The sequence below is a fragment of the Erythrolamprus reginae genome, chromosome 6 (assembly GCF_031021105.1).
Source record: "Erythrolamprus reginae isolate rEryReg1 chromosome 6, rEryReg1.hap1, whole genome shotgun sequence".
Lineage (NCBI taxonomy): Eukaryota > Metazoa > Chordata > Lepidosauria > Squamata > Dipsadidae > Erythrolamprus > Erythrolamprus reginae.
This window is the reverse complement of record NC_091955.1, coordinates 75220964-75248543: the sequence shown is the minus strand read 5'-3', so window position 1 is coordinate 75248543 and position 27580 is coordinate 75220964. Positions and strand designations below refer to the sequence as shown.

Genomic DNA, 27580 nt, shown 5'->3' with positions numbered 1-27580 from the left:
GCAGGAGAAAGACAATTAAGTGAAGATTAGTTCTGAAAAAGTTGCTGAGCAAGACTTAATTCCTTAAGGGAAAAGCTTACTACAGTAAGAGGTAATATTGTTAATAGAAAGAAGACAGGCAAAATAGATTGTGCAGTAAGTAAGAACAGATAAATGGGAGATAAAGAAAAGTAGATTTTGCGATTCAATAGGTGGTTAAAATTGATGCTTCTATTATAGATACAAGAGCCAATGTAAGAAAAAAGGTGGTAATAACTGGAACAACTCCTGTTATGGCAAAATGGAAAAAACCCATGCATGGAATTTGACAGAATGAAAAGCAATGTTCCTATCAAACAACAGACTTTAACTTTCCTGCTTGAAAGATAAAATATTTTGGATTTTTTTTTAAAAAAAAATTAAGATTAATTATTTACCAAGTTGGAAAAACATATCAACAGATTTCTAGATGGGAAAAGTTAAATCTATCTTGATAAAGAATAATCACAGCTGTCAAAATGAATATTATCACCACGACTAAACTTTCTTTTTCAAATCATTCTCATATTTATTGAAGATAAGCGATTACTTGGCACAGACAAGCAATGAATTATTCTTCCAGTCTTCAAGAGGCAGTTCATATATATATATGGATTCACAAGTTAGAAGTTATTATGACTAAGTAAATTACTTTAATGCCTGGAATATACAGGAAAATAATAAATCTGGTCTTTCCCCCTCCTGCTCTGTTCTAAATGTTTGCTTTTAAGAAGACAAAGCCTCTCCTCTAATAAATTTGCTCAGTGGAGAAATAGTTTGTATGAATTTCAAGATTTTATTAAGAATAGGACAAAGATAAAAACTCTCAAGTCTCTTGGTATGCAGCATTCTGTATCATTTAATTGGTTTCAATGCCTTCAATTAAACAGTGTGATAGTAAAAAGAAAGGCTAGTGAGAAGTCCAATTTTACAGTATAATAAAACATTATTATCCTAATCATTATAAGAGAGACGTGGTGGTGCAGTGGCTAGAATGCAGTACTGCAGGCTACTTCTGCCAATTGCTGACTGCCAGCTGTTCAGCAGTTCGACTCCCACCAGGCTCAAAGTTGACTCAGTGTTCCATCCTTCCGAGGTCTGTAAAATGATGACCCAGCTTGTTGGGGTCAATATGCTAACTCTATAAACCTCTTAGAGAGGGCTTAAAGCTCTGTGAAGTGGTATATGTCTAAATGCTGTTACACTATTATTATTATTATTATTATTATTATTATTATTATTATTATTATTATTATTATTATTATTATGTATAACTCAGTTGTACTTGATGCGACAGTACAAATTTTAATGGAAGAACACTATAAAGTTTATCTTGAACATGATCAGAAATGGTATGCTTGACTGTTGGTAATATCATTCTGATTTTGATTGCTGAAATGAGTATTTTCCTTAAAAAATACTGGAAATGTAACAAGCAAGGAGAATCCTGCTTTCATATGTTTACTATAAAATCCTGAAATATTGGAAAATAATTAGCTCTAGAATGGATCAAATTTTGAAATATGCAACCAGAGATATCTTTATTAAATTTTATCCTTCAAAATGTACTGCACTGGCACTGTATTCGTTACTAGCTTCAAGAACTCTATATGCTTTTTATTGGAAAAATGCCTTTGATTATATCTTTTGAAGAATAGTTAAACTATGGGATTACAGTAATCCCTCACTATTTCACAGTTCATCTTTCGCAGATTCGCTATTTCACGGGTTTTCAAAGGGGGCTTAAATCCATTCATTCATTCATTCATTCATTCATTCGATTTTTATGCCGCCCTTCTCCTTAGACTCAGGGCGGCTTACAACATGTTAGCAATAGCATTTTTTAACAGAGCTAGGCTATTGCTCCCACAATCCGGGTCCTCATTTTACCCACCTCGGAAGAATGGAAGGCTGAGTCAACCTTGAATCCATTAAAATTTTAAATTCATTAAAAATTCATAAAATTATTCTACAGTACTCCTGTACTCTAATAAAGAAACTGATAGGATATCACATGTAGTTCCAGCTGAGAAACATTATAGAATGACTGTTTAATGCAAAGGGTTGGTTTTAAAAGTCCAAATACTTGTTAAATACATAAAAAAATAACTTTCCTCTACTTCACGGAATTTCGTTTTTCACGGGTGGTCTTGGAACTCATCCCCTGCGAAAAACGAGGGATCACTGTATGTATAAAATATATAAAATCTAAAATATCTAAAATAACTATGCAAAATTGAATTTGGGTCAGTCACTGTGACCAGAGATTTACTCTTCTGAGCTTTCAGACTCCTGAAAAGGAAGAACAAGAACACAAGCAAGCAGTCAGACGAAGAGACCCGAAATTATTGGTAGCCTCACATTGCAATGAACAAGGACACACATTTAACTTTGCAGCAGCTAAGATCATTGGCCATGCAGGCACAAAGATAGCCAGGGAAATGATTGAAGCCTGGGAAACGGGCCCCTTATCAGTTAACGGGAGTGCTGAATTACCATTAGCATATCAAATACAGTGGTCCCTCGATTTGCGCGTTCTCGATTAGCGCGAAACGCTGCAACGCGGTTTTTCAAAAAATATTAATTAAAAAAATAAAATATTAAAAAATAAAAAATAAGTCCACGCTAGTTCTCTCTCTCTTTCTCTCCCTGTTGCCGGCGTGGTATATGAGAGAGAAAGAGAGAGGCAGAGGTCGGGCGCATTACCGGGAGGTGGAGGCGGCGTGGGGACGCTGCGTGCCGGGGACTCCGAGGAGGGGGTGGATGTCTGTTCCCTGAATGGAGACCGCCGGCCGCTCAATCGGGCCAGCAGGGAACAGAATGGAGCCTTCCGCGGCGGGGCTGGTAAGGGGGGGAGACGAGGGGGGAGCCGAGCCCAGCCCCGTGGCATTCACACACGCCCCCTGGATGAGCGGCCCCGCATGGCCCCAGCGCCGGACTCCGTTGCCGAATGGCGAAACCGGAAGGGGCGAGGTGGGGGAGAACGGGAGGCTCAGCATTCCGGCAGTCGCAGCGCTGGCTGTCAACTTTTCTTTTTAGCACTGGGGAGGCAAGTCAGCTCCTGCCCAGTTTTAAAAAGAAAAGTTGACAGCCAGCGATTGTTCCGCTGCCGCCAGCATGGAGCCCACGGGGGATTTGCTTTCCTCCCACCGGCAGCCGACTGATCGTGGGCTCCTTCGCAACCTCGGAGAGCTTCCTGGTTTTCGTGAGCTTTCATGCCCTGGAAGCTCTCCGAGGTTGCGAAGGAGCCCACGATCAGTCTCGGCTGCGGGTGGGAGGAAGGCGAATCCCCCGTGGGCTCCATGCTGGCGGCAGCGGAACAATCGCTGGCTGTCAACTTTTCTTTTTAAAACTGGGCAGGAGCTGACTTGCCTCCCCAGTGCTAAAAAGAAAAGTTGACAGCCAGCGCTGCGACTGCCGGAATGCTGAGCCTCCCGTTCTCCCCCACCTCGCCCCTTCCGGTTTCGCCGTTCGGCAACGGAGTCCGGCGCTGGGGCCATGCGGGGCCGCTCATCCAGGGGGGCGTGTGTGGACTGGCAAGCGGCAAGTGATCTGGCGGGAAGACCAAGGGAAGGTTCCTTCAGCCGCCCAACACCTGATCTGCTCCGCAGCGCGGCAGCAGCGAGGAGCCGAAGATGGGGTTTCCCCTTTGCCTTTACCCCATCTTCGGCTCCTCGCTGCTTCCGCGCTGCGGAGCAGATCAGCTGTTGGGCGGCTGAAGGAATCTTCCCTTGGTCTTCCCCGCCGCCCACACGCAAACTCCACCATCTGCGCATGTGCGGCCATGAAAAAAATGGCGCACATGCGCAGATGGTGGTTTTACTTCCGCATCCAATATAACGCGGAAATCGGTTAGCGCGGGAGGTCTTGGAACGTAACCCCCGCGCTAACCGAGAGATCACTGTACTCAGGAGCTGAGGATTTGGCAACACAAGGAAATGACAGCCAATCACCAGCCATCAACACACCAATCAGCCAATAGGAAGGCACCACATAAACATGATTCACATAGCAGCCCAAAGCACATACAGTATTCCAGTAAAGAAATTTCCTGAAAATGCATTCCCAAAATCTCGGAAAAGTACATCTCTGGTCCCAGTGATGGATCCAAATTCAATTTCAAATCATTATCCTGAAACAACTATATTTGCCTTCATACTTCTAAAATATTTTTTAAAGTATACAGTATTTGTAATTTCACACATGGAATTGCTTGGCATCTAAATTTTGATTTCTAAAGCTCACGATTTTACATTGTGTAATTTACATTATTGCAACAGTGTATTGCAGTATTTACTGGTTACAGTTTTTCTTAGTGATTGGAACAAAGTTAAACTTTTTAAAATTTAAAGTACAAAAGAGATACATGGGTTTAGACTGAAAATGGATTAAAGGTTTTGTAATGTTATCATTATGCAAAATTTGACTAGTCATATATGTATAGCCGTCTTGAATTATAAAAAGGACAAAGTGAGGTAAGTGGAATAGCAAAGCTACTTCTTCCCCATTCAGCAATTGTAATCGTAGTAGTACTGTAGTACAGAAGCAACAGTTCCCTTGCTATCCACTTAGTGAGTCATTACCTACTTGGCAGAAAAAAAGTTGTGGGGCTCTTCATAAGTCAGAAGCCTACAAATAGGCAAACCAGACACCTGCATTTTATAGGATTGTAGTTTACTGGGTATTTAAAAAAAAAATTTTTTTTGAACCATCCTGTAAGATTGTACATATTTCCAGATGGGAAATTTTTTTGCCAGGAACTTTTGGCACAGGTAGAACTTGAATCCAGGTAAAAATTGTGTCTACTGGATTATCAAGGAAATAAAGCAACGATCAATTGTAATTCTAAAAACATTCTTTGTGGATGCACAGTTTTTTTTGTGTGGAGGCATGGGGTCATGTAGGGATCACACAGAATATACGAAATGTGAATCAGAAAGACAAGAGGAACAGGGATCGATGGTTCAAACAAAATGTAGTCCAAAAAACCACAATATAATCCTTATTTGCTTTTTTGTATTGTTTTAAAACAGCCTTTCACGCCTTTTCTGCTCCTTCCATTATTTCCCAAAGTTTTGCAGCATTTAAGGAGAGGGATTGGTACCCACAAAAAGGGGCTGCAAAGAAGAGTACATGTTCAGAGCCCTGGATTTTTCTCTTACTTGTCTCAAATAAAAATCCAACAGTATCACATTACAATGATACCTTGTCTTACGAACTTAATTTGTTCCATGACGAGGTTCGTAAGGTGAAAAGTTTGTAAGACGAAACAATGTTTCCTATAGGAATCAATGGAAAAACGATTAATGCGTGCAAGCCCAAAATTCACCCCTTTGGCCAGCCGAAGCGCCCGTTTTTGTGCTGGTGGGATTCCCCTGAGGTTCCCCTCCATAGGAAACCCCAGCTCCGGACTTCTGTTGTTTTACGATGCTGCAGGGGAATCCCAGCAGGGGAATCCCAGCATCGCAAAAACGGGCGCTTCGCTGGCAATGGAAGTCCGGAGGTGGGGTTTCCCAGCGAGGGAAGCCTCAGCGAAATCGCAGCAGCGTGAAAACGGGCGCTTCACTGGCAACAGAAGGTCTGGAGGTGGGGTTTCCCAATGAGGGGAGCCTTCGCCTGGCAACGGAAATCCGGAGATGGGGCATCCCAGCGGCAGCGGCGGGTTCGTAAGGTGAAAATAGTTTGGAAGAAGAGGCAAAAAAATCTTAAACCCTGGGTTCATATATCGAAAAGTTCCTATGAGGAGGGGTTCGTAAGACGAGATATTACTATATATGCTTTTAATGGCAATACAACTACCATATTGCAAGAAGAAATACTGTATTCAAATTGAAATATGAAGTATTTTGGGATTTGTTTGTATTGTCTTTGGACAGCTTCCCTGTATGAGATGACCTTAAAAGTCATAAGACCATATGGCCCCCTTGAATTGTACAAATAAAGGGGTATAAATCTACAACATAATATTTAAAAGGCAATTATTAAATTCATTAAGGATCTATGGATTTTTCCTGTGGAAAATGTTCATGCTAAAGAAAATCTGACATGAAAAGAATGGGAGAAATGTACCTTATGGCAGTATATGAACTGCCAGAAAGTTTTCTTAAATGTAATCACACTAACTTCTCCCAATTTCTTAAAGAGATCTACTCCAAACCTGATTAAGTCAGGGTTTAATTCAGCTGCCTTGTCTTAATACTAAATACTTAATACTAAAACAGGACACTGTTACATTCCAGATTATACTTTTGCAGATCTTTAAAATTGATGTGGCTTTCTGGAAGTATACATTATTCTCTGCTATTTAAAAGAAGATACATTGGGCCTTTTCAGATCAAGCATTTATTTTTAAAAAGCTTCCATCATTGTCTTTAAAAACAAGTCTAATAATTTGAACTTTCTACAGACATTTATAGTTATTGACTTACCTCCTTGCATCAGGTATCAGCAGTCCAACCTTTCCAGCAATTTGCCTCCTTGCAGCTAGTTTCACTTTTTGTTTAGCACATGGCCGGCCTGCCTGCAGCCTCAAATCAGCGGAGGATTGGGAAGCTGATAATGAGTTGCTTGTGCTAATCAGGCTCTGCGCTGTTTGCTGCAAGAAGGTAAATTGCTGGGAGGCAGAGGCCAAAGGGTGGGGGTGGCTGGTGGGGCTACAGTTGGTGTATAAGATGCAATCAAGTTTTCATCCTCTTTTTGGGGGAGTAAAAAGGTGCGTCTTATACTCTGAAAAATACAGTAATGTATTCCTAGTACAGTGGTACCTCTACCTACAAACGCTTCTACTTACGAACTTTTCTAGATAAGAACTGGTGTTCAATATTTTTTTTGCCTCTTCTCAAGAACCATTTTCCACTTACAAACCCGAGCCTCCGAAACTGTAACTGGAAAAGGCAGGATGAAGCCTCCGTGGGCCTCTCTAGGAATCTCCTGGGAGGAAACAAGGCCGGAAAAGGCGGGCAGAAGCCTCCGTGGGGCCTCTCTAGGAATTTCCTGGGAGGAAACAGGGCCAGAAAAGGTGGGCAGAAGCCTCTGTGGGGCCTCTAGGAATCTCCTGGGAGGAAACAGGGCTGGAAAAGGTGGGGAGAAGCCTCCATGGCGCCTCTCTAGGAATCTCCTGGGAGGAAACAGGGCCTCCACCCTCCTTGTGGTTTCCCCAATGGCACGCATTATTTGCTTTTACATTGATTCCTATGGGAAAAATTTTCTACTTAAGAACCTGGTCACGGAACGAATTAAGTTCATAAGTAGAAGCTGTACAAGCTTTAAAACAGCTGATCGCTGAAAGTTATCCTATGATGAGGGTGAAGGGGCTTTAATTTTTTTGCATCCAGCAACTGAAAAACTGATCTGACTTTCAGAGGAGCTACTTTCCCAGGAAGGAATAAATCTTTCTTAAAAAAAACTTCCTTCCCTCCTTTCTTTTCCCTCTGTTTTGAATTGAGTGGTGAAATGCTACACTTGGTTATTTCCTGCTTTGATGGATAATAGCTACACAGGTTGGAACTCTGAACAACTGGATTGAATTGCTCCTATATATCATTCCCATCCAAGGTTGGATCAGAAACATAAATACCATTTTGGAGCATTCTCCTTTGATACTTGAATTTTAACTTAAAATGGCACAGAAGTGAGGAAGAGTTGAAAAAAAATCCCCAATGTTAACTCCTTGGAATCTTTTTTTTTCTGGATTAAATCATTCATGTAATGTACAGGCAGCACATTTAATACACTGGGTAAAGTATTTCAACACTTAATAAAAGCAGTCTCCAGCCACGGTATAATGCATACTTACTTGGGAGCAAATCCTGTTGAGCTTGGTAGGATTTAACAATCATAGGTAGTTCTGTATTAGAAGGATTGCCTGTTAATAGCATACCTTAATGCAAAATGAAGTAAGACATGGCATGATGTCCTAAACTAATCCCTCACATAGTAGATCAGCACTTTATTTTGGCTTCTTCATATAAAAAGTGAATGAAGTTTTCCTTTCTTTGGTCCAGCTAGAGTTATGTATATCTGATGGGGAATGGGAACTTTTTTTCTTGGAAATGAGGACTGTGGGAAGAAAGATTAAATAAGAATTGAGACATTAACTGCTCACAGCAGGCATATTCGTTCAAGGCAAGGATGTCAAATCTTGGCTTTACTGGATTATGTGGTGCAAAAACATAGTTTATCATTAAAATGCACTCAGTAAAAGACTTCTACTTAGCAAAAGCGTTAGCAAAAGCTTCAGAAGAGAAGGATTTAGGGGTAGTGATTTCTGACAGTCTCAAAATGGGTGAACAGTGTGGTCAGGCAGTAGGGAAAGTGAGTAGAATGCTTGGCTGCATAGCTAGAGGTATAACAAGCAGGAAGAGGGAGATTGTGATCCCGCAGTATAGAGCGCTGGTGAGACCATATTTGGAATACTGTGTTCAGTTCCGGAGACCTCACCTACAAAAAGATATTGATAAAATTGAACGGGTCCAAAGACGGGCTACAAGAATGGTGGAAGGTCTTAACCATAAAACATATCAGGAAAGACTTAATGAACTCAATCTGTATAGTCTGGAGGACAGAAGGAAAAGGGGGGACATGATCGAAACATTTAAATATATTAAAGGGTTAAATAAGGTTCAGGAGGGAAGTGTTTTTAATAGGAAAGTGAACACAAGAACAAGGGGACACAATCTGAAGTTAGTTGGGGGAAAGATCAAAAGCAACATGAGAAAATATTATTTTACTGAAAGAGTAGTAGATCCTTGGAACAAACTTCCAGCAGACGTGGTAGATAAATCCACAGTAACTGAATTTAAACATGCCTGGGATAAACATATATCCATCCTAAGATAAAATACAGGAAATAGTATAACGGCAGACTAGATAACCATGAGGTCTTTTTCTGCTGTCAATCTTCTATGTTTCTACTTTAAATATTAGGTCTCCTCCTCTTCTTTGGGCTTGGTTGTCATAGTTTGGAATCTGGAGAACACATAGGGGGTGTCCTTACAAAATAACGGTTGGTTGGCTTTTCCATATACAAAACAACTGCCCTAAAGAACACAATGATTTAACAAAGGACAGATGAACCAACATGTTGTCTAGATCTATTCCTGTAGAATCCTATCATCCCAGGTGTCAATTCCTTTTGCAGAACGTTAGCTCTCTATTATTAAAATAGGAATATTTTAAAATGAAAAGTCAGATATGTGCCAAGAGTGATATCCATATACTTGCTGAGGTTGCTGGTACTGCATGTTTACAAAAGACAGTTTAAAAAAAATAAAATAAATTTTATAACCATCTTTTATTTTTGGAATATAAAATATAAGAATTGGATGGCAATTTGGAGATTCAACCTCTTTTCTAATATAGGAATCCACTACTGCAGTATCTTTATTGTTTTAGCTAGACATCCTCTGTTAAAACACCCCAAAATGCTCTCTTGAAATCCCTCTGTAAGGAAGCAGATTGAGAGAAAAAAAGCAAGTGATTTTTGTAGTCAATCTCTCATTTGCCTAGCCCTTCTCCACCTCTGGTACAATCAGATTGCTCTCCATGTGTGGAACAAATTTTGAAACCCCTTTCTCTCCAATTAATCTGCTCTGTAAATATGGGAGGGGAGAACCCACATGTCAGACATCGGAAGATGAGTACTGACTATAATGACGATTATGTGACTGATGGATGCTGTGAAGGTCATAAATGGTTTTAAATAGGCTGCAGATTTTTTTTCAGAACTATCATGAGTTTGAATGGTGCTGAAAAATAGCCAATGGTCAAAAATACCTGTGTACCTTTGATGATGCAGTCTACAAATGGGTTGGTTGGTTTGCTGGTTTCAGCTACATCACATTGTGGCTTATATTCACTTGTGATTATAATTCCCCGAGATACTCGGATCTCTTGGGCACATATTGCTATCCAATATGGTTCCTCTTTATCTATACTCTTACGTATGCTGTAAGTTGTTGGATATGAGAGGGGCAACAAATAAACTTCATAAATAAAATACGTTATTGGACTTTTTTCTACCCTATTGTAGGACTTTGCATTTGTCATTCGTAAAATTTATTTTGCTAAATTTGACCTATTTTACTAGCTTTCAGGTCCAGCAGAATCTTGTTATTGTCTCTGTGGAATTTGCTAATCGCCCATGCTTGGGACATCTGAAAATTTGATAATCATATTTTCTGTGATTGCCAAAAGAAGTATTTAGTTTACCTTTTGACATACCTAGAGACAAGTACCCATGATAAGGTGATAAAGAGCCATTTGAAATTACTGGTGCTCCTCTTGAAAAAGTTGGTAATGAATTTGTTCTGGGGAGGAAATTCCGTTTTCATCATCCGTTTGTTGAACTCAGGCTTTATTTTTTTATTCCTAAGTACTGTATTTCATAGTCATACTTACAGAACTGTATAGAAATATATGGAGAGACCAAGTACACCACCTTATCCTCTTTACACAACAAACAGTGAAACAAGAATGAAGTCATAGAGATCTTGGAACAGTGGACACAGTTTAAGAAAGTCTAAAAACCAAGTCTATAGCAAGTCTCACTTGAAACAGGCAACATAAATGTTATAAGATGCTTTCATGTAGCCTGAGAAAAATCTACACGGAGTTATCTCCAAAGAGCTACGATACATTCAGAAAATGAGGCAATTTTGTATCTTATGTTTGTTCTGCCGGCGTGTTTCAACCACCCGTAATTACAGGGTAATTAGTCCAGGAAGACACACACCACATGATAAAAGGAAAACCCAAAAGTTTTTATAAACAGAAAAACAGGAACAGCTCCCTTTTTAACTGTCAAAGGGATTTTCTGGTACACACAAGGCACAGGTGAAATGCAATCCAATTGCTCACCCACTAACTGGGAAATTGAGCCCAATTCTAAAGTCCAGAGAGTCCACACACAATCTTGAACAGCACAAAAACCACGATCTTGACGAAACAATGAATCAGATAAACTGCCATGAGGCTAAAACACCAGGCTGCACTTTTATCTGTAGCACTAAGTACAGCAGCCCCACCCAACCACAGGTGGCCTCATTTTCTCTTGTAATAATCCTTCAGTTGTTGTCTCCTATGCATCACTCTACGCATGCGTGGATGTGTCATTAATTCTTGTTCAGAATCCAGGGATGATACAGATGATTGATCTCCTGGGCTGTCTGCCAAACTCCCCTCTTCCCTGTCACACGCTTCCTTGGTCAGAGGAGACTTCGTCGGCAGATTCCATCGGGAGCAAAACAGGCCTGCGGCATGTGGATGTTTCTCCCACATCCACCTCCACATTCCTTGGGGCAGGAGCTGGGCCAGAGCTAACCACAACAATGTTCAAATATTTTCACCATATAAAAAGACAAAAGTGGGATAAAATACTAATATTTTGGAGGGCTTTTGCCTCTATTCCCTTTTCCCTTACTTGAATCTGACTTCAGCTAATGGAAGGAAGTCTTCCAGAATGTGGAAATAAGCTTTCAGAATACATATCTAATTTCGAATATGTTAGCCAAAAGCCTGTCACCTTTAACAAATGGGAGAGGAGAGTTGGCTTTTAATTTTTCTAATTTCATATTGAAAGGGATATTGAAAGGAAATGAAATCTCTTTGCCTTTAATTACTCCAACTTAAAGTCAAATATGCTATTTATGTAACTTCAACTGGATTTCTGTTTTCTTGGTAGTATGCATGAGAATGTTGGAAACGTATACATCTCTAGGAGGGTGCATTTTATGTTATGAAAGTAATCAGTTAGAAAACTTTGATTTTCCAGGTGCTTGAAATTCTGTCTAAAATGCTGTTTATTAGTCTGTGAAAACACTATTCATAAGTTAATTATGCGCCTAAGTAGATGGAAAACAAATAGGTATGTAGCAAGGCAGAGGATTTCAAAATCTTAGTGGTTAAGCAGGATTTAGATAATGTGAGCTAATCTATGATAATGTAATTAAAACCTCTAACGGGCTATTTTCCTTGCCACTTAAACTATGCGTTAGCAAGGAGGTATGAGTCTATTGTCCTAACGTCTTCCTTCTGTAATCCCCCAATTCATATATCAAATTATTTCATTAAAAGGCAAGATCTCACTGAAAGATGCTGTGCAACTTAACAGATCAAAGCTGTTTGCTGAGCAATTTTGATTAACTGTGAATATTCTCTGTTTTCAAATTACTAAATATCTTACGTTGGTGCCAAAATGAATATGGAAATGACCCCAGGTCTGTTTTTCAGACATGCAGGGGGCCGAATCCTATCAACAATCAAGATGCAGTTGATAAAAGGCCGAAACAGCAGGGATCCTTTCTGTCAAGCAGCAGAGGAAGTTGTACAAGATTTGGACTTGAGGATTAAAAATATTATCAGTTTGCAGCATGAGGCTGTGGCAGCCAGCGCTACTGGAATCAGTCCAGCCCGAGTAAGGGGCCTCCTTTTGTTCTTCTAAACTGCTTGATATAACAGAGATTTTTCCCCCTAAATACCCTGATTATTTCTTGTACATTAGTTGAAGAAAATAGTTGCTTTGAATAACTTTGGGAATGGTGATGTGTTTTAAAAAATGTTCTTATTTTAAATGGGCAAATATTTTCTACAAGAAGAAAAAGCTTTTTCCTCTTATATACTGCTGATCATTAGTTTAAACTTTGGGAAGTTCTTCTTTTGCTCCCCACCCTCCCTTCTAAGTATATTTTGGCAGTGGTTATTTTTATTTTGACTTCTCTATCTTGTGTGAAGTGGCTAATTCTTCCTAGAGAAAATGTTATTACCTTGCTTGAAACACCAGCTTGTGCACCTTACTGTTTCTTGTATTCCTGTTTGTATGCACCTTGCCTTGAAGTATACAGAGCCAGTTGATTAATGAAGATTTCTATCATGAGAAAGTTGTATCAACAAGCTCAAACTCAACCCAGACAAGACGGAGTGGCTGTGGGTCTTGCCTCCCGAGGACAATTCCATTTGTCCGTCCATCACCCTGGGGGGGGGACTATTGACCCCCTCAGAGAGGGTTCACAACTTGGGCGTCCTCCTCGATCCACAGCTAACATTGGAACATCATCTTTCGGCTGTGGCAAGGAGGGCGTTTGCCCAGGTTCCCCTGGTGCACCAGTTGCGGCCCTATTTGGACAGGGAGTCATTGCTCACAGTCGCTCATGCCCTTATCACCTCGAAGTTCGATTACTGCAACGCTCTCTACATAGGGCTACCTTTGAAAAGTGTTTGGAAACTTCAGATTGTGCAGAACGCGGCCGTGAGAGCCATCATGGGGCTTTCCAGATTCGCCCACGTTTCTACAACAATCCGTGGCCTGCATTGGCTGCCGATCAGTTTCCGGTCACAATTCAAAGTGTTGGTTATGACCTTTAAAGCCCTACATGGCATTGGACCAGAGTACCTCCGGAACCGCCTGCTACCACACGAATCCCAGCGACCGATAAGGTCCCACAGAGTTAGCCTTCTCTGAGTCCTGTTGACTAAATAATGTCGTTTGGGGGACCTAGGGGAAGAGCCTTCTCTGTGGCAGCCCCGGCCCTCTGGAATCAACTCCCCCCAGAGATTAGAACTGCCCCCACCCACCTTGTCTCTTGGAAACTACTCAAGACCCACCTTTATCGCCAGGCATGGTGGAGTTGAGACACCTTTCCCCAGGCTTTTATATTTTATGTTTGGTATGTATGTGTTGTTTGGTTTTTAAATATGATAGGGTTTTATATGCTTCTTTTTAATATTAGATTTGTTTCGCTATAACATTGTTTTTATTATTGCTGTGAGCCGCCCCGAGTCTTCAGAGAGGGGCGGCATACAAATCTAATAAATTATTATTATTATTATTATTATTATTATTATTATTATCTGATGAATCTGCATTAGATAGTTTTCTATAGAAATGTGCCTACTATTAAAAAACCCCACCAAAATAGATATCAAAAACATTTTAGATATTTCAATTCAGGGTTTAAGATAAAAATGTATCATGTAAATGTGATTAAAAAGCTTGGATTGGAGATAAGATAATAGGGATTCTATGATCAAACCCCTCCAGTGTGCTAATGTAGCTAATAAACTTATAGTACAGCTAATAAAGTTATTTTAATTTTTAGCCAAAACTACATTCTATAAACCATGACACTGTCTACTGTGGCAGAGATACTGTGAAGTCCTTATTGGCTGTTTTAGATGAAGCAGCTAGTCATCCTCCTTTCAGCAACAAAGCTGTCTTGTTATTTGGATGTGAAGAGTTTGGATTTCCTTCTACCATATTATTGTTCAAGTAAGTTCTAAGCCTGGTGTTGACGAGACAGATTCAATCTTTGTATTGTGAAGAAAACTATTTTCTTTTGCAGAAATTATCTGGGAAACTATATAATAATGCTGATGCTGATAAAAGCCAGAAGCAAAAGCGACTTACTCCACTTTTTCAATGTCTCTTTCGAACACTCAATTTTATATTTTCCAACTCTTTAGAACAGGGGTCCCCAAACATGGCCACTTGAAGACTTGTGGACTTCAACTCCCAGAATTCTCCAGCCAGCTATGCTGGCTGGAGAGTTCTGGGAGTTGAAGTCCACAAGTCTTCAAGTGGCCATGTTTGAGGACCTCTGCTTTAGAACATTAGAAGAAATCATGTAGAATGTGTAATGGTACATTTTCTGGACGTCCATCAGAGGGATAACTCTCCAAAAATTAAACCCCCAAAATTTGACGACTGAGAAAAAGCAAGCAAAAAAAAAAAGTTGTGTTTTAAAAAGGGCAGAATCTGGCTTTAGACTGTTGAAAATAAAATTCCTGAAAAGAATTCCCCAACTGATCTGTATGAAGGAGACAACTGACAAATGGCTGGGAATGTTGGTAATTGCTTCATTCTAAGCCCCACCCTCCTTTTTCCAGTCACATGACTCAGCTGGGTACATGTAGCCTTCAACTTACAATCATAATTCAACCCACAATTGGGGTTGTAACAGGGGTGGACTGCTGCCCGGACGGGTGTGTGTGTGTGTGTGACGCAGTGGGGTAACAAAAATGGAGCTCCACCCCAGAGCACCCAATTTGCACTGAAAGATGTTGAAAGAAAGTGCAAGGCATCCTGCATAAGCCATGCCCACAGTGTGGTAGTACAAATTTTGCTATCCTTCATTGAGTTGTAATGTCATGCTGGTAATTAAATAATCACGTCACCACACCTGACTTTACAACCCTTTTTGCAGCGACTGTTAACTGAACGTGAAAGTTATGAAGTGAATCCTGCCATCATTAAGCAAACTCATTGTTCACTCTTGGAGCATTTTTGCTGGAAAACTGTAAAACAGAATTATACGACTACAGTGTTCCCTCGATTTTTGCGGGTTCGAACTTCGCGAATAGCCTACACCACGGTTTTTCAAAAAATATTAATTAAAAAAATACTTCGTGGGTTTTTTTCTATACCAGGATTTTTCCTCCCCAATGACATCATACGTCATCGCCAAACTAATAATTTTTGCAAATAAATAACAAAAAATAATTATTATTGTTAATAAATAATTATGTTTATAAATATCAAGATCACTAAGTGTCTTATTCAACAGTGAGTACCAGTAATAATGATGAGTAAATAATTGTTAAGGGAATGGGAAATGGTAATTTAGGGGTTTAAAGTGTTAAGGGATGGCTTGTGATACTGTCCATAGCCAAAAATGGTGTATTTACTTCCGCATCTCTACTTCGCGGAAATTCGACTTTTGCAGGCGGTCTCGGAACGCATCCCCCGCGGAAATCGAGGGAACACTGTAGTCCATAAAAGTGTACTAGTTGCCAAGCATCCAAGATGTGGTCATGTGACTGTGGGAGGGGATGGCCATCAGACATTCATAGGTGGATTGTTAGTACCTTTTTCAAGCCTGTTGTAACTCCAAATAGTTGCTAAACGACCGGACTTAAGTCAAGAACTGTCTGTATGTGTTGCCCACTTTGTGTTTCCCAGTTTGCACAAAACCCAGACACAAGACAGTTGGAGAGCAGAAACATACACAAACAGATGCAACCTATTACTGAAAATATAGATGTCTTCTGTGACTATTGTTGATAAAGCAGTTGATTTTTTTTTTAAAGAATCCCAGAAGCTATGCTCTGGCTCCTTACCTTGTTTATTCTATCCAGCCTTGAGGAATGTTTGAAAGAATTATATAAGAAGGTTTGGATTTATGTCTAATACGATAACTTCCTGAAAACTGAACCATATGGGCTCAAATTTGGAGTCTGGGGGAGGGGGGAACGAAAGAAAGATGGAGGTAATGATATGAAAATCTTGAAAAAATTTCTCCACTGCACTTCCCCAGAGAGTGAAGAGGAAATTGGGATCCTTTTGGAATGTTGCCATTTCAATTCCAACCTCTCCCCTCTTTTTTCCCCCCTCTCAGTCAATGACCAGAGCAGGCAGCTATTAAGAAGTTGGAAAGAGTTGCACAAGCCTTGCTCAGCAGGCTTTCATTCTCTTTTTGATCACTCCATTCCTGCCTCACCCCCCCCTTTTTTTTTTGCTTTGCTTAGTAGCTGCCAAAAATTGAGGAAAGATTGCATTTGTCAGAATTAATAGTTTGCAGAAAGCTGGAAGAGAGTACATGGAGAGCTAAGGTCACAAATGAACCCAGAGGTCTGTAACTTTTAGAATGGTAGGTTGTTCTGCATTGGAAACATCAGCTTTTTGGAATGCTATCTTTCAAAATTCAGTATCCTGTTGTGGCTGTTACAAAGGAAAATTGGATGAGATATGATACTTAGGACCTCAAGATATGACTGGAATATTAAAAATTATTACTAAGCAAAATTAGTCTTATATTACTAAGAACTGAATAGATGATTCTACCCTGTTTTCCCCCCAAATAAGACATCTCCTGATGATGATGATGATAATAATAATAATAATAATAATAATAATAATAATAATAATAATTTATTAGATTTGTATGCCGCCACTCTCCGAAGACTTGGGGCGGCTCACAACAATAATAAAAACAATATTATAGTAGAACAAATCTAATATTTAAAAAAACATATAAAACCCTATCATTATTAAAAAAAACCAAACAACACATTCATACCAAACATAAAACAAAATATAAAAGAGCCTGGGGGAAAGTTGTCTCAACTCCCCATGCCTGGCGGTATAAGTGAGTCTTGAGTAGTTCTAATCTCCAGGGGGAGTTGATTCCAGAGGGCCGGGGCTGCCACAGAGAAGGCTCTTCTCCTAGGGCCTGCCAAACGACATTGTTTAGTCGATGGGACCCGGAGAAGGCCAACTCTGTGGGACCTTATCGGTCCCAATCAGGCTTTTGAGTGCATGGCAATAAGGCCAAGCACTTGTTTTAGCGCTCAAAAAAAATATAAGACAGGGTCTTATTTTTGGGGAAACATGATAGCTGCACAGTTATAATGCTATTGATTCTTCCTTAGTGAATATAGAAATTAGGTGTGACCATGAGTCCATGACACAAATTCAGTAGCAGAAAAGAGGAGAAATATTTGCATATTGAACAGCATAAAGAGTTAAATAAAGGAAGAATAAACAGATTTCTAATTTTTAGTAGACCCAATTAAGCTGTCACAAGTAGATATAGTAGTTCCTATATGCACGTGGAAATTAAGCACCTACATAATCTTTCATTTTATAGTGGAACCCCTTATCTAGATAAATTGGTTTTCTAAAAAATGGATTTAACGCCACTCAAACAAAAGTTTCTGAATTTCTGAATTCTTTGATTGGCTGTTTTTGCTTTATAAGGATTGTGGTCATTTACTTCATTTAATGTACAGTATTAACAATTTTAATTTTAAATCTATATACGCCTATTGTATAAGGCTAACCAACATCTTTCATGCTTACCATAGTTGCTTGTATTTTGTTTAAATATTAATACAGATCTCCAGCACAGTCTACGGGATCTTCTCCCAAAGCTCTGAGACAGCGGATTCAAATGGCAGCATGTGAAAAAATCAAGGTAGATGAACTATTTTTTAAAAAAAAATTTTTTATTGGTTTTGCACATTTGAAAATAACATAAAACAAACATAAAACAGTGCACAGTGCATGTGCCCATCACCCGACTGACAATACCCACCACCAGCAATTGCGGGTGGGGTGGGGTGTGTGTTTCAAATATTTACTAGTTTATGTTCTTTTATTTCCTTAGCTCTAATTTGCATTTGTTTACTATTCAAAGAGTGATTGGAGTTTATTTTTCACATTTCCGTCACAAATTCTACTCAACATATAATCTTTCACCTTATTCCATCGTACCATCAGCTTCTCCAATTTATTTTAATCAAAATTGTTTAATCTTATTTCCATGATTTCAAAATGAATGTGATCCACCATGTACCAGTACCAATTCTATAATGTCCATTTTTTAGACTCTTTCCAACCAATACCACTACCGCTTGAGCGCTTTCCAATGCTGCAGTTTTTATTTCTTTGAAGTCTCTTAATATCGCTATTTCTTTTGTAATTATCCACTTAATATTTAACATTTTATTTATTTCATTCTGCACTTCCTTCCAAAATTTCTGAACTTCAACACACTCCCAGAACATATGCATAAAGATTCCTTTCTTTTGGCAACCAACAATTACCTTTCCCTTTCCTCTGGAAGTGTGAAAGTTGTGCTGGTGTATAGTACCATTTATGTAAAATTTTCCTTCTCATCTCTCTAACTCCTGTATTCTTAATTTTTTATATATTTTCTACTATTTCTTTCATTTCTCTTTCATCGATTTGTAAATCATTTTGCCAGCATCTTGTCAAGCCTTTTATTACTCCCTCTTCCACTTGTGATAACATTCTGTATATATTACTTGCTTTTGTATCATTAATCTTTTTTTTAAATATTTTCTCTAAGCAATTTTCTTCTCTCAAAAAGGCTTCTTTATTCTCACTTTTGTTTAAATATTTACATATTGCATTAATCTGCAGCCATTTCTGTTGACCCAACCACCATTCCAACCAAAAGGTAGATGAACTATGAATTTCTCTTGCCTGCCCTTCCCTCCAAGATTATTTAAATCTAAACGTTGTTCTTTATGCATTCTGACATACTACATGGTACATGGGACTGATCGTTGGATATAGGGAAAAGTTATAACTATAACGATAAAAGAGAAAAAGATCTAAAAAATGAATGGGTTGATGACTATATGAAGATTAATAATGACCAAATAACATATTTAAGAAGGAGAAAAAGTTGAGGGAAAGAGGAGATATCGACAATAGGGATGGAGAAAATACATCCATCCATCCATCCATCCATCCATCCATCCATCCATCCATCCATCCATCCATAGATACATACATACATACATACATACATACAGAAAAGAGTCGAGAAATTAATATTGAATGTTTCCTGATTGTGTATTTGACCCCTATGACAATCATTAAGTGTTATGATTCTTGACAAATGTACGAGGGTTGCCCAGAAAGTAATGCACCCCATTTTTTTCTTGTTGGTACCACTTGTTCTGGTCACGAAGCCATTTCTGCACTGTGCAAATCACTTCTTCGTTATCCTCAAAATGTCTTCCGCAACTAACTGTACTTCTGTTGACTGCAGATTCTCCATAAACTGTTCACAAACATTTATGAATGTTCCTAACAGTTTCTTTCTCTGCAGTGAGAAATTCAGTGACGACATGCTATTTGTAACGTACATCACTTACAGACGCCATTTTGAAACACTGCTGCAGCTACGCTATCTGTCTGAAGAAACGCAAAATTGACACACGCACTTCTGACAATTCAAATAATGTATATCTAAAGTTTTGCATTCATATCATCATCATCATCATCATCATTATTATTATTATTATTATTATTATTATTATTATTATTATTTATTAGATTTGTATGCCTCCTCTTTCCATAGGCTGCCCCTGTCTACTGTAGGCTGATAAAAAAAAATGTGGTGCATTACTTTCTGGGTGACCCTTGTATACGGTATTTTCTTTTATGTACACTGAGACCATATGCACCAAAGACAAATTCCTTGTGTGTCTAATCACACTTGGCCAATAAAGAATTCTGTTCTGTTCCGTTCTGTTCTATTCCATTCCATTCTATTCTATTCTATTGAGAATCTTTTGTTTCTCAGCAGGAGTGATTGGTACCTTTGAATTTTATTCTAACAGATTGGTCTGGTGTCAGTACTTTCCCCCCCTTAAGCATAACACGGGATGGCGCAGCAGGTAGAGTGCTTTACTGCAGGCCCCTGAAGCTGACTGTAGATCTGAAGGTCAGCGGTTCAAATCTCATCACCGGCTCAAGGTTGACTCAGCCTTCCCTCCTTCCGAGGTGGGTAAAATGAGGACCCGGATTGTGGGGGCAATAGGCTGGCTCTGTAAAAAGTGCTATTGCTACCATGTTGTAAGCCGCCCTGAGTCTAAGGAGAAGGGCGGCATAAAAATTGAATAAGTAAATAAAAATTATCTACATCTCTTCATCACCTCAAGTAATTCAAGGGGTGTGTGTGTTATGAAAACAAAGCCAGAAAATGGGGTAGGGGAGCTTGCTTCTATGTGCCAAGAAGCTTTTCTCTGCTCCCCCCTTGTTGTTAACTTCAAAATAAACCTGTTCTATCCTGGGCTTTTCAGGTTGAAACAAATGGCTAAAACCGAAAATTTAAGCTTTGAATTACACTCTTTATTTGAAACGGCAACATTTACTAGCAGAATTTAGTCTTTAAAAGTTCATGGAAGAGATTTATCTACTGCGAAGTTATCAGATAAGCTTCCGGGAAAAACGCCAGCTTCAGGCCTAATTGCATTTCAGCAAGATAAAATAGGCAATGAGTCATAGGGTATAAAGTTCAGCTCACCACATTCTGACAGGCAGGCAGCTTCTAGCAAATAACTTTTGCAGGGCAGAAATCAGGTATTTAGGGGATCGTTTTCTAGAACCCCAGATCTAACACAGCGTCCGTGAAATCAGCGTTGAAACTCTACCTAGAATTACCCAAGATCCTTCCCTTTTATACCTAGGGTCAGCAACCCCCCTAGAGTTTATTTATTTATTTAATTTAAAGTTAAAACTACATATTACTTCCTTTTACCATATAAGTGTTATCTGCTTTGCAACCTCCCGGATCTAGCATCTAAGAGTGGCTCATCCACACTAATGTCCCCTTCGTCCTCTGACTCGGACCAATCCCCGATTGACATATCTGCCCCCTTTGGTTTATCCAGGTCTATTTCTCCATCACTCATTCTCTGCATCAGCTGGCAACCCCACTGGCCCAGGGTATCCAGAAGGGCCTCGCTCATCCTCCTCAGAATCTGATATTACCAGAGGTGGACGAGGAGTGTTTACAACAAAACCTAAACTGGAAAATGTCCTTTCCCATATGGCTACAACATTGAGTTCTCTAAGATTACAGTTTAGAAATGCCCAGATTCTAACTTCTGTAACATAACTGGGCATGGACAGCCTAGAGAAAAGGAGGGCCAGAGGGGACATGATAGCTGTATACAGGTATATGGGGGGTTGCCATAGAGAGGAGGGGGCCACTCTATTCTCCAGAGCAACAGAGGGTCGGACGAGGAACAACGGCTGGAAGCTGACCAAGGAGAGATTCAACCTAGAAGTAAGGAAGAACTTCCCGACGGTCAGAGCAATCAACCAGTGGAACAACCTGCCTGCGGAGGTGGTGAACTCCCCAACTCTGGACACTTTCAAGAGGAGATTGGACTGCCACTTGACTGGGGTGCTTTAAGATTCCTGCTCAGTCAGCGGGTTGGACTTGATGACCTGCATGGTCCCTTTCAACTCTAACAATAAATAAAATAAATAAATAAATAAATAAATAAATAACCTCTTAGTGAACATAAACAGCTTCAAATGTTTGGTGCATAAGAGGCTACACTCATTGTTCATCTATTATGTATTGAACAGTAACAAAAACATACAATATACCTGTAAATACAGTTGCAATATTTTTACATATATTTACATGTTTTTAATTGCCCTGAGTGCTAAATTACCGTAAGTCAAAAATGGCTCATCAAAGAATGAGTTGAAGATGGTTCATCTTGCATGAATGTGTCCCTTCTATTCTCTGGACCCTCCCTTTCTTCTTGGTCCTACCTGCTTTTTCCTGAAAGAAACCTTTGTCTGTGACTTTGTTCATGCATCACGCAGCATAATATGAATAGGGATTTGTGTTAGTTTGTTATGTGAATACAGTCACTGAGCTTTGTAAATGTTGTGCCAAGTGTGGCTGATTCAGTAAATCTTGACAAAAGAAGTCTTGACTTCCTGTAGTATGTGAATATACAGTAGTTATATCTGCTCTATGTTTATTTGTTTACATGTATGTTTGCATACAGTGGGAAAATATTCTTTTTAATAAACTTACAGTATGAGAATCCTTTAAAAAATCAAACAAGATTGCAGCTTTCTAAAATAAAATGTGGCTATTTTTTTCATGTGAAATACAAGCAATTATACAGTAATTTTAGCCTTACAATTAATTATTCGAGCAAACAAACTAAAAAAAAAAGCTAGGGCTTCACTATTGCTCTCACAGTGGGATAGCAATTCTGTCTTCATCACTTACATGGCAAGTATTCTGAGCAGAGACAGGTTACAAGCAGTGTGCCACAAGGGTCTGTTCTGGGTCCTATTCTTTTTAATATATTTGTGAGTGACATAGGGGAAGGTTTGGTAGGGAAGGTTTGCCTATTTGCTGATGACTCTAAAGTGTGCAATAGGGTTGATATTCCTGGAGGTGTCTGTAATATGGTAAATGATTTAGCTTTACTAGATAAATGGTCAAAGCAATGGAAATTGCAGTTTAATGTTTCCAAATGTAAAATAATGCACTTGGGGAAAAGGAATCCTCAATCTGAGTATTGTATTGGCAGTTCTGTGTTAGCAAAAACTTCAGAAGAAAAGGATTTATGGGTAGTGATTTCTGACAGTCTCAAAATGGGTGAACAGTGCAGTCAGGCGGTAGAGAAAGCAAGTAGGATGCTTGGCTGCATAGATAGAGGTATAACAAGCAGGAAGAGGGAGATTATGATCCCGCTATAAAGAGTGCTGGTGAGACCACATTTGGAATACAGTGTTGAGTTCTGGAGACCTCGCCTACAAAAAGATATTGACAAAATTGAACGGGTCCAAAGACGGGCTACAAGAATAGTGGGAGGTCTTAAGCATAAAATGTATCAGGAAAGACTTAATGAACTCAATCTGTATAGTCTGGAGGACAGAAGGAAAAGGGGGGGACATGATTGAAACATTTAAATATGTTAAAGGGTTAAATAAGGTCCAGGAGGGAAGTGTTTTTAATAGGAAAGTGAACACAAGAACAAGGGGACACAATCTGAAGTTAGTTGGGGGAAAGATAAAAAATAACATGAGAAAATATTATTTTACTGAAAGAGTAGTAGATCCTTGAAACAAACTTCCAGCAGACGTGGTAGATAAATCCACAGTAACTGAATTTAAACATGCCTGGGATAAACATATATCCATCCTAAGATAAAATACAGAAAATAGTATAAGGGCAGACTAGATGGACCATGAGGTCTTTTTCTGCCGTCAGACTTCTATGTTTCTACACATTTTAATTTATATTGATCTACTTCCTTTTTAGTTGAAGCAACCTTTAATTAGATCTCAGTTTGCTTGCACTTATAAAGATGACCAAATAATCAAGCCAAAGAATCAACCCTTCAGTTCATCTCCGATCCTAACAAATGTATATCCAGCACTCCAAAAAACAGCAGCGTCTCATGTTGAAGACAAATCAACTTCAGGTAAATTCAATCAGCAATATCTCTCTACTTCTCTGCCCCCTCATTTAATGACCAGGATGAATGTATATGCTGTCTGTTAATTGAATGCCCCCCCCCCTCCAAAATATATGAAATAATTGCTAAACTGATGTGGAAGTCATTTGCTTGACATATCTTGGCACCTGCAATGGCTGGTTAGATGCCACAGGAATCCCAAAGTAAGGCATGTTGGCAGCAATCTTTCCCTGCCAAGTGTTTCTCTACAATTGATAATGTTATGTTGTTTCTGAATCTATTAACTCTTTATAGTCAGCATACACTTATCTAGTTATTTTATTTATTTTGTTGCATTTATTTAAAAAGTCCTGCTTTCCCAAAAACTGTAAGCAATCTTTCCTTTTTTCAACTTTATTTATTTGCCTTGATATATAGGCCGCTCATCTCCTGAGGGTGGTGTACCAGAAAAAAAGATAAATACAAAATTTAAAATCCCAATATTAAAAAAAACATTCATCCATCTATCATTCATTGCTACTGGCCGAAGCAGAGTGTTGTCGCTCAATGGCCCCAGGTCTGCTGACAAAGCCAAGTTTTTAAAGCCTTTTGGAAGGTCGGAAGGGTAGGGCAGTGTGAATCTCTGGGGGAGTTGATTCCAGAGGACCGGAGCCACCACAGAGAAGACCCTTTCCCATGGTCCTGCCATTCAGCATTGCTTGGCTGACAGGACCCAGAGAAAACCAACTCTGTGGGATCTAATCGGTCACTGGGATGTGTGAGGCCGAAAATGGGGCATATGGAGCGGTGATGGGCGGTGGTGATACCTGCAGCTTGGAACAGCTGATCAGTGGTATTCCGGGAGGCCCAGGCAATTGCCAATCAGCTGCTCATGCTAAATCAAGCTGTGCTGAAGCTGACCACGCAGTTTGCTGTTTGCTGCAAGGAAGCAAATTGCTGGGAGGCAGAGACAGATTCCCCCCCCCTTTGTTTTCGTACCCAAAAGCTAGGTGTACCTTATGTTCTGGAGCATCTTATAATGCGAAAATACGGTATATTAGGATTCAAAAAAGGAAAGAGGAGTTGGACTTTGGCATGGTGATTTACTTGTACCCGTTGGCTGAGTTTTATTGGAGCTCTTACCTTTTCTAGAGTTTGTATGGTAGCCATGTAGGGTCAAAAAAATTCATTTTAGTTGAGGAGGCACGGACAGATTGTGATTACTTGTCTCCTTAATACCTCCTGGAGTCAAAACTTGTATTTTCCTGTACTTTTATGACTGCCAAACATAATGAAGATGCTACTGACAGATGCAGTCAGATTGTCTGAAGCACTTTTGCTCACTTTGGATCCAAGAATGCCCATTTGTTCTTTCATCACTCACAAGTTTTACCACTCTATTCTTTCCTGACATAGAATAATCATTGAGCACACAAAGTAGCACTGCTTGTAAGCACATCCTACTACTTGACCTTAGAGTATGAAACATTGAGGCAATCAAACTTTTAGGTTTTGAAAATAACATTGCTTGTTGCTGTTTTTAGGGCATTTTCTGTGTTTGCTTTTAGAGGTAAATAACTGAAACCTCATTGAAAGTGCTTCAGAAAACATCTGTAGTGAACATCTTCACTACAGATGTGCTTCAGAAAACATCTGTAGTGAACATCAATACACTGTAGCAGTTCCCATGATCATAAAAGCTTGTGCAGTTATCGGTTCATTTATCTTGAACATTTTCAAGGCTCTTTGCTGTTATTTTCTTCTGAATTAATATCTGTGACATTACAAGGTTGACTTTTTGTATTTGTCCAGCTAAGCGGCTGATAAAGTACACTTGGGATTCTTCAACAGTAAAGCAAAATACCTTTTGGTGATTGGACACTACATCAAAAATCCTATTCATATTTTGCAATAATTGGCATGTGTTTTTAAAATGAATGTTTTTTTGTATTCTTTTTTCTATATGTGTTTATTTTCTGAAGTGTTTGCTTAAGTGATTTTTATGTCAAGAGTGATGGCTAAGATTGTATAATGTTGATTTCAACTAATTATAGAATAGAATAGAATAGAATAGAATTTTATTGGCCAAGTGTTATTGGACACACAAGGAATTTGTCTTGGTGCATATGCTCTCAGCGTACATAAAATAAAATATACATTTGTCAAGAATCATGTGGTACGACACTTAATGATTGTCACAGGGGTCAAATAAGCAATGAAGAAGCAATATTAATAAAAATCTTAGGATATAAGCAACAAGCTACAGTCATACAGTCAACATGGGAGGAAATGGGTGATAGGAATGATGAGAAAAACTAGTAGAATAGAAGTGCAGATTTAGTAGAAAGTCTGACAGTGTTGGGGAAATTATTTGTTTAGTAGAGTGATGGCGTTCGGAAAAAAAACTGTTCTTGTGTTTAGTTGTCTTGGTGTGCAGTGCTCTGTAGCGACGTTTTGAGGGTAGGAGTTGAAACAATTTGTGTCTAGGATGTGAGGGGTCAGTAAATATTTTCACAGCCCTCTTTTTGACTCGTGCAGTATACAGGTCCTCAATGGAAGGCAGGTTGGCAGCAATTGTTTTTTCTGCAGTTCTGATTATCCTCTGAAGTCTGTGTCGGTCCTGTTGGGTTGCAGCACCAAACCAGACAGTTATAGAGGTGCAGATGACAGACTCAATGATTCCTCTGTAGAACTGTATCAGCAGCTCCTTGGGCAGTTTGAGCTTCCTGATCTGGCGCAGAAAGAACATTCTTTGTTGTGCTTTTTTTTATGATGTTTTTGATGTTAGGTGACCATTTTATCTCTAACAATTAGACTTTGTTAATTCAATTTACAGGAATGCTGTCTCTTTTGAAAATTACCAGGGGTGTCTAGTGTACAACAAATGCAACTTTAAAAACCGTGTGTTCTTTTTTTGTTTTCTTAACCATCAGAAAGCCTGAATTCAGCTCTTGAAAATGCTACACTCGGAACTGGTTCTGGAAGTGATTGTCAGAATGGAAGGACAAGAAAAGAAATAGGAGAATTAAGTTGCCAGCCGGAGAGCAGGAACTCAAAGAGGAAGCTGGTGGATAGAACTAATGAAAATGTCATATTCACTAATGAAAATGAAACAGCAAAGCATATGTACCATAAGAAACCAAAGACTGCAGGGATATGCCAAAATCGTTTGGATAGCAAACTAAAGGAAGCCAGAAAATCCAAAAAGGCTATACAGTGATCCCTCGATTAGCACGGTCTCGATTAGTGCGAAACGCTACAACACGGTTTTTCAAAAAATATTAATTAAAAAATAAGTCCGCGGTTTTTTTTCTACACCACGGTTTTTCCCACCCGATGACGTCATACGTCATCACCAAGAGTCACTTCTCTGTCTCTTTCTCTTTCTTTCCTGTCATTCTCTGCTTCAATCATTTTCTCATTTCTCTTTTTTTCTCACCTTTTTTCTATCATTTCTCTCTCTCTTTCTCTCCCTGTTGCCGGCGTGGTATATGAGAGAGAAAGAGAGAGGCAGAGGTCGGGCGCATTACCGGGAGGTGGCGGCGGCGTGGGGACGCTGGGTGCCGGGGACACCGAGGAGGGGGTGGACGTGGCCTCTCAGCTGCAGAGCCGAACAAGGGCGGAGGCAACGGCGGAGTCCGGCGCTGGGGCCATGCGGGGCCGCTCATCCAGGGGGGCGTGGACTGGCAAGTCGCCCTCCTTTCTCTCTCTTTCTCTCTCTTATACTACACCGGTAACAGGGAGAGAGAGAGAGCGGAGGGCACCTTGCCGGTCCACGCCCCCCTAGATGAGCGGCTCCGCATGGCCCCAGCGC

At 39.6% G+C, this 27580-nt stretch overlaps 1 protein-coding gene across 3 annotated transcripts in view; it reads left to right on the top strand.

Moving 5' to 3' along the window:
* Positions 1–27046, top strand: part of PARPBP (PARP1 binding protein) — a 45201-nt gene extending 18155 nt beyond the window's left edge. The window contains exons 8-12 of one of the 3 annotated variants that reach the window (XM_070756279.1): positions 12247–12430; positions 14112–14281; positions 17906–17984; positions 23631–23793; positions 26700–27046. In XM_070756279.1, coding sequence (XP_070612380.1) covers positions 12247–12430; positions 14112–14281; positions 17906–17984; positions 23631–23793; positions 26700–26986 — 883 coding nt within the window. In that variant the 3' untranslated portion in view covers positions 26987–27046. Of the gene's footprint in view, positions 1–219; positions 927–12246; positions 12431–14111; positions 14282–17905; positions 17985–23630; positions 23794–26699 lie in introns of those variants that run through there. The other 2 variants (XM_070756280.1, XM_070756281.1) reach the window with 2 other exon arrangements.
* The last annotated feature ends 534 nt before the right edge of the window (positions 27047–27580 follow it).